General features: G+C 42.4%; 1 protein-coding gene across 3 annotated transcripts in view; it reads left to right on the forward strand.

Moving 5' to 3' along the window:
- The window catches only part of IFT80 (intraflagellar transport 80), a 187,924-nt gene that overhangs the window by 18,578 nt on the left and 158,272 nt on the right, over positions 1-11,074 (forward strand). For 2 of the 3 annotated variants that reach the window (XM_069727417.1, XM_069727416.1), the window contains exons 3-4: positions 2,524-2,746; positions 5,999-6,109. In XM_069727417.1, the coding sequence (XP_069583518.1) occupies positions 2,524-2,746; positions 5,999-6,109 (334 nt within the window). The remainder of the gene's footprint in view (positions 1-2,523; positions 2,747-5,998; positions 6,110-11,074) is intronic. The other variant, XM_069727415.1, reaches the window with a different exon arrangement.

Raw genomic sequence — 11,074 nt, forward strand, 5'->3', positions numbered from 1 at the left:
TAGAAGATCTCTACGATCTTAAAATGGACAGACCGAATTGTGGCATAATTGTAATGGAGAAAAGCAAAATTCACCGTGAAGACGTATGTCTAAAAGTGTTCTCCACCAATTCTCATCTTAGAAAAGTCAGACTGTAAAGGGAGTTAGTGGACAATATTCCGCGCTGCTGACAGAATAGAGACGTATATCCCAGTATGATGAGTAAGGTGGTGGTTTATTTCAATGCGTTTCAAAGTATATAGCTTCTTCATGAAAAACCACGTGTATATGTGTTTTTTTTTCTGAAGAAATTATATACTTCGAAACGTGTTGAAATAAACCACCACCTTACTCATCATACTGGGATATACGTATTGATTCTGTCCGCAGCTCGGAATAACTCCCTTTACAGTGTGATGGTCGCTTGCTGACCCGTGGATCCGCTGCTGCTGATTTTCTATATTCTATGCGTCTTTATCAGATTGAACAGGTGATATTAATCTGAGTGCTAAACTAACTGTATTTCTCGGATAAGACCCTATATGCGCTGATCTCTCCTACAGTTTCTTGGTCATCTTAGAACAGTGATGGAGAACGACGTCCATCCTGGCATTGTTCAGTAGCGCAGACACAATTCCCTGCCATGATGATGACGAATACCCCGCTCCTTCACCAATACGTGCTGTTGCATAATGTAAGAAATAAAATGACGTGCTCATCGTATGATTAAGATGATGTTCCTGAACTGTAAAGCAATGAGCGGACGTGGTGTAGGCTGCAGAGCAAATAAAGGTGGAGTGTTGTAATGACTGCCCCATTACGCGCCCCCGCAGTGACTGCTTTATGGCCTTTCCTAGGTCCCAGCTGTGGTAATGGAGCCTGACCGGCTACCTGTCCCACTGCATGCAATACCTGGCAAAGGCCTATTATTTAGGCTTTTTATCTAATCTAAATTGGCATACAAAGTTGGAAGCTTACTGTCATTTAGGGATTTCCAAGTGCCGGCCATCTTGGCTTGGAAACAATATTGAGTTTCAGTATAAGCTGGTTGTGCACATATTCAAAAACATTTTTCCGCCCCAAATTGTGGGAAATCCTGCTAATTCTACATGGGGCATTGGAGGCCTAATGGTGCATTCAGCCCGGGGTCACACTTGCATTGGATCTTCCATCGGAAGCATGCTTTTTTTTGCTGTAAAAATTAATGGCTTCTCTAAAATAAATCAAACCCCTCGGTATGGTCGATGGGGCCGGTCTGGATCATTTGTATCTGTGATTGGAAAGTTGCGTTTTCTAGCACAGTGCATCCTAATTGTCGAAAAAGACATGCTTAGCACCATACAGCTACCATCGCCTCTGCACCTATGGGGTAATAACCAAGGTGTCCATATAGCCCATACTGCCGGGCACTGCCCCTCCAGCCCTGGGCTGCTGCACTGAATGGAGAAGGAACCACTATAGATGTCTGCCGTGACGTGGCAGTGCCTTATACAGTCTGATCAAAATGTTAGCTCAGGTTCAGTTTGGAAAGAATAAAAATAATTCTTAGCCACAGAAAATCGGTGTATAATCGACATGTTCTCTGGATCTTTTTTTTTTTCCTTGGTACCAGCAAGCTCTAATTTGTCCCAAATGTTTTTATAGTAGGACACTGCAAAAATGGTCCTACTTGTTTTGTTCTCGGCTTTTCCCCTTGGACCACACGGAAGGAAAGGTGACCTTTTTTAATAGACCAGTATAATTGGTGCTAGTGCGGTGTAGTGGCATTTTGTCTGTGGGAGGTATGACCCAGCGCCCTGCGGCTTCTGCCTGGCAGCATGGCTACTGATGCACACTCCGATCGATCTCCCGCTGGCAGCATTGGGCTCTATGTGGAAAACTGTTGATTGGTGGCAGTAGATCAATATATATCTTTTGTATGTTTGATTCAGATCTTTACTTTCTAAGGTTATAGTTTATGTTTGCACAAGTTCAGATGTTCTGCATGCTAGTGTGGACGTGGCTTAGGAGGGATTTACCTGATATTCTGGCATTGGAAATCATCTTCCCTCTATCAGTATTGATTCCGATACTTTTCTTCTGAAGCTGACAGTGCGGTCATATGGAAGCCATAGGAGGGAAGGATCGGAGCCTCCTCGGGGGCGATGGTTCTAGCACCGCTGAGTCCGGTCTCCGCACTACCTGTGCACTCTGCGCACTACCTATAATGATGTGCTGCCTCTTCTCTGCTGTACTGGCATTGTATGGTATAGTCTGTCCATCTGGTGGGCGCTGACATGCTGCATTATCAGAATTACTCACCTAAACCTAAAAAGAACAAAGCATGGAAGTAACGTGCCGTAATCGGGAACATTTCTGCACCCCGAGATTGCAGTGGTTCTTATGTTCCTGGCACTGGATTTATATATACACCAGCAGATACTATACATGGCTTGTTTTACACTTTACAATGAGAAAAGTGGTGGAGTAAAAGTTCTCGTTTCAGGCTTTACACGTCCAGGGTTTTTTCTAAGACCATATGTTAAACTCCTTAATTCCTCTGTACATAAGGAGCTGGTTAGCTGTGTGGGCTGGACCTCGGCCGATGAGCTCTACTCCTGCAGTGATGACCACCAGATTCTCAAGTGGAACTTGCTAAACGGCGAGACAACTTTGGTTGTAAAACTTCCAGATGATACGTATCCGATTGACCTTCACTGGTTCCCCAAAAATGTGGGCAGCAAAAAGCAAGGGCAGTCTGATATGTTTGTGCTTACAAGCTCTGACGGTGAGTATCTCTGCCATATGCTGCACCCTGGCATTAAATGGCTTACAGCACTTTCTATGGTCATATTTTGACAGTACATATGACCAGTCTGAGTAATGTTCATCCACACAAATGAATATTGGGAACAGATCCTTATATGTACTCACATTAAACAAGTCAATTAGTGACATGTAGAAATGGTAAGGAAAATCCCTGCTGTCGCCAGCCCCCATTCTGATCAGTGATCTCCTGTTGTTAGTATTGCTATTATTATAGATTTTATTATTTTATTCACTGCACACATGGAAAATCGTTTCCCCAGTTTTAAAGATACTGGTAATCCGCATTTCTGTTCATGTAGTTGTTACTTCTCTGATGTCTGAACAAGCAACAAATACAATTTGGGAACTGTTTTTTGTTTGTTCTGACCATTTTATCGTGTTTCTGTCACTCATAATCTGGTCACACAGATATAGTGATAATTTCCACAATTGGCATTTCCAGTGTAATGGTCTTATGGCCATGCCGGTTTCTACAGAGCAGGTAGGTGGCCATATACCTTATCTGTATGTATTGTGGTGTCCCAGCTCTCTCCTAATTGCAGATCTCCCAGGGATAAAGGGATCCAGCATGTAGGATTTCCGCACATCCAAACCTCTGCTCTTGCACCTTTATGGTGTCTGGCCTCGGCATCTTGATCTTTGGCCGTTGAGAACACTTACACGCTTGGCCAAACCTATCATACTAGTGTAGGGAGCAATCAGGAGAATGGCAGTACATATGGCAACCTTTACCTAAGGAACCTCCTTACTCCGCTTATTATCTTACATAAGTCCTATTCTCCACTGACCTCCCCTTTGGGTTAATAAAGGTTTTAAAGGCAATCTACCGTTTTTTGCAATGGAACCTGAGAGCAGCATGATGTAGGGACAGAGAGCCTGAATCTAGTGCATCTAGTCCTGTAGTAATATCCTGCTGATAAAACACTGACTAACTGCAGTGTACTTAAAGCAACCTGCTGAACAAGTGACCCATCCCTGAAATCGGGCTCTCTACTCCTACATTATCCTACACTCAGATTAAATAGCTTACACCTGCTGACAGATTCCCTTTAAAATAAAAATATAAACCTTATTCGCCTGTTATTTCCCTCTGCTACTTTGGTGTTCACTGTTCATATTTGTTCTTTAGTGACGTCACTGCTGCAGCCAATCGCTTGCGATATACCCTACCATCACCACAAAGGGAGTGATTAGCTGGCAGGGTCATGCGGGTGGGTGTCGAGAAGGAAACAAAGGCTCATGAGCATGAGAACTAGTCCCCTTGCTCAAGAACAGTATCTCCTGATCTGGGATATCAGTGGGATGCAGGGTGGATAAAAATCAGTGGTTTTTTTTTTTTTTTTTTTTAAATTGGATTTTTTTGATTTAAATCAGATTTTTTTTATTTAAATCGGATTTTTTTCAATAAACTGCTTTTTGAGGAAAATATTTTACCATCCAAAGGTTCTTCCATCATGAGATAAAGCTGAGTTGTTTAACTCAGTAGAATAAAGGCTGTATATGTGTAACATTCACAATGCCATGCTCTTCCAAAGGTTTCTGTAGGATTAGTGGGCAGTTTCTCTCCTATATTATCACAGACGCTCGCTTTACTTATGCAGTTCTCAAAACTGAATTTGACTCCGCAGAGGTCCCAGCCTCTTCTTCACGGCAAAAATGTTACACCATGAACAGAGTTGAGAAAAAGACCTTAATCCTATTGTTCTACAAACCTATGAATACAGAATCAACCCCTTCAGTGCCAAGTCCAAGAAGTTAGACTATGTTTCTGATTGTTTGGAGTGGAATAGATCTGCATAACACAAGAAGAATGTGAATCTAAGTGTGAGGAGGAGGAAGGGCAAGCAGACAAGAAAATGAAAGAGAAACTTTGAGCGCAATACTGCAGCATAGCCACAGACAGACAAGTCTGGATCTGTTTGTGTGTACGATCTGAGGTTTATTACATTCTTTCCTTATACTGGCAAAGGCCGTAAAAGAGACCCAGTTTGGGAATATTTTAATGAAGCTCCTTCGCCTATCGGTAAGGCAGGCATGCGTGCAAAATGCAAACGATGCAACAGAGAGATGCAAGGCCTGGTGGCGCGAATGAGGCAACATCATGAGAAGTGCGGTGATGAAGATGAGCTTCATTAAAATATTCCCAAACTGGGTCTCTTTTACGGCCTGCTGCCATTATAAGGAAAGAATGTAATAAACCTCAGATCATACACACAAACAGATCCAGACTTGTCTGTCTGTGGCTATGCTGCAGTATTGTGCTCAAAGTTTCACTTTCATTTTCTTGTCTGCTTGCCCTTCCTCCTCCTCACACTTAGATTCACATTCTTCTTGTGTTGTGCAGCTCTATTCCACTCCAAACAATCAGAAACATATTGTCTAACTTCTTGGACTTGGCACTGAAGGGGTTGATTCTGTATTCATAGGTTTGTAGAACAATAGGATTAAGGTCTTTTTCTCAACTCTGTTCATGTTGTAACATTTTTGCCGTGAAGAAGAGGCTGGGACCTCTGCGGAGTTAAATTCAGTTAGGTAGAAACTTTGATTTAAATCACTGATTTAAATCAAGCCTTACTGACTAGTGATTTAAATCGTGATTTAAATCAGTTAGATTTAAATCAAATCCACCCTGGTGTGATGTAATTGTCAGAAGCCATACTAGAGGCATGAGTACCTGGACCCTACTTAATGGCTGTGCACTTGTTGGATACCTTAATATCCCCTTGGACAGTCTTCCTAAACAGCAGTGCCGCCTAGGTTTTTGCATGTTTTCTCAATGGGGAGAGGTGATTACCATCTGTGAGACACCTCTGGCAATGGCTTATTCCCCTTGAGAACAAAGGGTCTGACATGGTGAAATACCCCTCCTTCATTTCCTCAGCATCAGCCATCAGGGGAAAGTTGGTACACCCTCGCAGACATAAGACAGTGGGCCAATCCTGCCAAAATTGTCTGGTTTGGTTGCATTTGTCTAATGTCTTTGACCACCTCAAGAGTATGCGGTAAGTCCGGAATACATCACTCCTATATTGATGTCCTTGTGTCCACAAATGTTATTGTCTTCATAGTTTTAGGCCACATTCATGCCTCCATGTTTTGCGGGTCGAGTACGTCTCATCGCACGGACTGACCACAAGTCTCCTGACCCAAACTCAACAGCCTCACATTTGTCTGATTTGCCTTATGCTCCCATTTGATTTTTTTTTTTAAGGAAAATTCCATCTGATTTCTAAGTTGGGAAGAGTTGAGAAAAGTGTGGAGGCTCATTCTGGAGCGGTGCTTGCTGGTCGCTGGAATAATGATGGAACAGCACTGGTGACAGGTAAAATGTGGCTATCCTAGATCACCTATATCAATACTATTAACAATATGTATATATAAATGCAAATATCTCTCACCATAACTAATAAATAATCTTTATTTTTATATCTGCCGCATATTCCGCAGCACTTAAAGCAGACCTGTCAGCAGCATTTTGCTATGTACACTACAGTAGGTGTCAGTGTTAAACTGATTAAAATGATACCTGGGATGAAGAAATACGTCTTGTGGTTCTTGTGTACTGACAGGGTCGCTTTAAAGAGGTGGTCCACTACATTGAATAATGGACCCATTAATTTTCACCTTTTCAAATAAGTATTTTTGTGTGCGTTTCACAGCCCAGTATCCAACATGCACTTGCTGCCAATGAAAGCAGAGGAGAGGGGGAAAGCGCGCGCTGTATACTAGGCTGTGACGTCCTGAGAAACGCCGCACCTAGCCCAGTCAATGGGGGGGGGATGTGCGACTCGGTCAGGCCTGGGTGAATCAAGGAAGTCCGGAAGTTTACGTGACCTCAGCGGATGTCAGCGGCGGCTGCAGCCAGGGTTACGTGATGTGGACTAAGCATGCAGCGATGGCGCCACTCACAGGCACATATGGCAGCAGTATGTATTTACATACCACGCCACCACCGCTGGAGTGGTGCTTTGAATGCAAGTCCTCTGTCTAGTTCACACCTTCCAGTGTATTCATCTGATTTTGCCGCAGCTACCGTTGGTCTCCAGCGAAAAGTGACCTGCCTGCAACTCCAGTGTTTCATGGAGCTGTGTGAAGGTCACTTTTCAATACACATCTATGAGAGCTTTGTTCTGGCTTCCATAGACTTGTATTGAGGGCTTGTGAAGTGGCTTCTGAGTTCTGGTCAGTCAGGAGCTGCTGTCACAAGATGGTGCCGAGGGACCGGGCCAGCACCAAGAAACAGTGAAGACCCCGAAGGGTGAGTGTATGGCAGGGGGCTTACATTTAAAGCGCCACTCCATTGCTGAAAAAAATAAAAAACAGTTGGAGTGGTATTTTAAGAGATGTATTTGTTATATCAAAGCTGTGGATGCTGAGAAATAAACAGATTTTATGGGATAGTGCATTCCAGAGAACTGGTGCAGCACAAGCAATATCTTGTGAAAGGAGTGCGAGGGTCGGATCATGGAGGATGTTAGTTTTAGATAATTAGCAGAGCAGGTAGAACAGATAGGGTAGTAGACAGATAAAGAAGGAGATGTTGGGCAGTGCAGCGCTGTTGAGAGCTTTGTGGGTAAGTATGATAAGTTTGTTGTATTCTGTGGGGTCATTCCATGTCAAGTGAACCAATGATTTTTACCACTATATTTTTAATTCTTTTGAGATTTTGTTATTTGGTAATAGTGTGTCAGAGAATGCAAAATGTGAAGGAAAAAAAATTCTAGATTTTTTTTTTTTTTTAATTGATTTTCTAAGTTCGGAAAAAGTGTGAATTTCGGTGTTGCCTGCCTTTACCTTTCTCCCCATAACTCAGGCTAGAAAAAAAGATAGAGCAACAAAATAAACACCATTCTACTCAGAACTGTACAGGCTTTCACCAGATATGTCACAAGAGTATCTTTGATAATATTTTACCTATGCGAACGCAAGTGCAAAACTTTAAAACGTATTTCCGAAGAAAAAAAAACGTTTAGTTTAAAAATTTCAAAAACTGCACATGTGCCTGCTATGTGCCTAGCCACATCTGTACCAAAATACAAGCTGGGATCGTGATGGGATCATATTTTAAAAAATAAAAGTATTACAGTGTAAATTCGAAAATCTCGCATTCAGATCTGTTCAGCCTGTGGTCCAACAGTGTGGGGTCTATATTTACCAAATAATCCATGATTTTTAGATATTACTGTATTATTTTATTATGTTACAGCTTGGTAGAGGACAGAGGAGAAAGCTTTGTTAGGGCTGAGAATGACCAGGGGTAGACGGTGAATGCAGAGCAGATGACCGGCCGGCAGCTCGGGCCTCCACAGACCGTATTCACCAAATCTTACCACCCAGGCAACTCCTCAAATGGCGGGAGAAAAATATTTTTAACATCCAGTGCATGTATTGTACAAACCAGGACTACGAGGAGGAGGAGAGATTGTGAAAACCTCGGTTACCGGAAACAGAAAGGGGACTCAGCAATACCGGACTGTCATCCCATGTAGTGAAACAGAAATGAAAACAAGGGTTTATTCATTCAGCAAGGACAGTGACGTCCATGACGTGGTAGAAGGCGGCACAAGATGGGCAATGGATGACAGACCTGGTGATGTGACCTGTGAATATGATCGGCGCTGGTGGCGGCTACTGGAATCTCCAAAGATTGTGAAAATGAAGAAGTAGAAAGGACTTTTCTGCAGCTTCTGGTCCAGCGCCGTCCTTTGTGTATCCAAGAAAACCCGACATTATTGTACAAGTTACAAACATCAGATATTGACTCAGGTGGAGCCGAACGCCATGACCGGCCGCACATACTCTGATACAAAAGGAAACGGCCATTGCTAGTAAGCGCTTATGGACAAGATGACATTTCACCCACTAGAAGGGACACATTGATGATAACAGGCCAGTGTAAAATCCTACTATTAATTGTTTGATTAGTTCATATTTTATAAAACGAGGATTTAACTCCTGGACTATTCTTCTTAAACACTTCATAAATGACATGTTTAGTGATATCATAGAAAAAAAAATTGTTCCATGTATAAATAGGTGGTAAAAATATTGGTTCTTTTAATCTTGTTTTTAACATATAATTAGGATGAGACTGTATTTAGAAAATCACACTTGAGGATATGATCACCGTTTTTCTTTTGCCTTGTTCAATGAATTCAGGTTGAAAATGCTGAGCAAGTTGTTATCATGATTAAGATGTATTTATTCTGGCACTTCGGTATTTGTTTTTTGTGTTTCTTTATTGTTACTTATAAATGTTGAGTTCAATACGTTGTAATTTGAAAACAAAAGAGAAGAAACTCGCACAAACATAAAATCAGATGATTCAAGGCTTAAAAAAAATACAAATTTGATAGGTCCCAAGTTGAATCCCTGTACAAATATAAACAAGAACACAAGTAACACACATGCATGTTTTCACAATTTTAAAGCATACGTTTTTTTTACAATTGCGCATCAAAATTTTGAATTTGATTTCTCCAAAACAAAATATCAAGAAACATAGTATTGTGACCTACCAAATGAAAGCCGGTACCGTTCTGAGAGAAATGATGCCTCTCCCACCTCTTTATCTTAATTCTAGCCCAAGATATGAAAAAAAATGTAAAGCCATACCAGGCCAAAATCCGCACTTTTTCAAAACTTTAAAAATCTGTAAAAAATTTACTGATGAAGAAAAAAATTCTAAACTTTTAATTTGTAATTACCGTAACTAAAGTTGTACTTCATAAAAATAAAAAAAATCAAGACGTCAGGTAAAAAAATATTCATATTTGGATCACTTGATATGGAATGACCCTGTGGCAGATGGGCAACCTGTGCAATGTCTGGAACAGCGTAGAGTCATCTGTTTAATAACTAGACAGAAATATGACCCTTTCTGCTGCATTCAGGATATATTGGAGAAAGGGAGCGTTTAGTGAGAGAAACTGAGACTCATTACTAGAGAGTTGCAGTAGTCAAAATGAGCATGAATCAGAGCGACCCAGATAGTTTTTCCTGTTTCGAAGGCATGAAAAAAATCAGATTTTTAAAGTGTTTTTCAGGTAAAGGTGACATAAGGAAGTGAGTGAGGATACAGGGGGTGAAGGAAAGGTCCTAGTCAAATATGTCCACATGACAGCGGGTGTAGTGCCTGGGAGTTATGGGTAGTACAAGGCACGGAAATGGAAATATCCGGTTTAGGTAGGTTAATAGATGGAGGAAACACTGCTGATGTAATAATGCTACCAAACAGTATCTGTTGTCATTATCAAGAAGAAAACAAAAATCAAGCATTCAAGTAATTATTTAGATTTTAGGGAATAGAATTTCATACAATCTCCCCTAACTGATAAGGTGTAACCTATGCTCTAAAATCTACGTGTTTGCTGACAGCCCACAGGGAAAGGCCTGATCATCCCTGAACTTCTGAGCAAGACATCCGCTAAACTATAGCTGAGGTTTAACTAACCTGTCCATCTCATGAATGTATGCGGATGGCTGGTGGTCATGAATGCTAGCCAGTTATAGTGTCTTAAGCCTGAGGTTTGGCTAAGGCCATGTTCACACAGTGCGTTTTTTACCGCGGAATAGCCCGCGGCGGTTTTGCCGCTGCGGTTCCGCAGCTGTTTTCCATGCAGTGTACAGTACACTGTACCCTATGGAAAACAGGACACACTGTGCACATGGTCCGGAAATTGTTAAAAAAAAGACGCGCTGAATAGCTCCCGGAAAAAAGAAGGAGCATGTCAATTCTTTTTCCGGAGCCGCAGCGGTTCTGCACCCATAGACCTCCATTGTGAGGTCCAAACCGCAGTAAAACCCGCAGATCAAAAATATATCTGCGGGTTTTACTGCGATTTGATGTGCAGAACCGCTGCAGCAGGAAGTGCGGGGAGCGGGCGGAAGTGCGTGGGCGGAGTGTGGCTGCCCCCCCCGTGTTCCGATCCCGCCCCCCCGTGCTCCGATGCCCCCCCCCAGTGCTCCGATGCCCCCCCCCCAGTGCTCCGATGCCCCCCCCGTGCCCTAATCTCCCCCCCTTATACTCACCCGGCGTCCCGGTGTCCGTCCGGCCGTCTTCTCCCTGGGCGCCGCCATCTTGCAAAATGGCGGGCGCATGCGCAGTGCGCCCGCCGAATCTGCCGGCCGGCAGATTCGTTCCAAAGTGCATTTTGATCACTGAGATATAACCTATCTCAGTGATCAAAATAAAAAAATAGTAAATGACACCCCCCCCCCTTTGTCACCCCCATAGGTAGGGACAATAAGAAAAATAAAGAATTTTTTTTTTTTTTTTTTCACTAAG

The sequence above is a fragment of the Ranitomeya imitator genome, chromosome 5 (assembly GCF_032444005.1).
Source record: "Ranitomeya imitator isolate aRanImi1 chromosome 5, aRanImi1.pri, whole genome shotgun sequence".
Taxonomy (NCBI): Eukaryota; Metazoa; Chordata; class Amphibia; order Anura; family Dendrobatidae; genus Ranitomeya; species Ranitomeya imitator.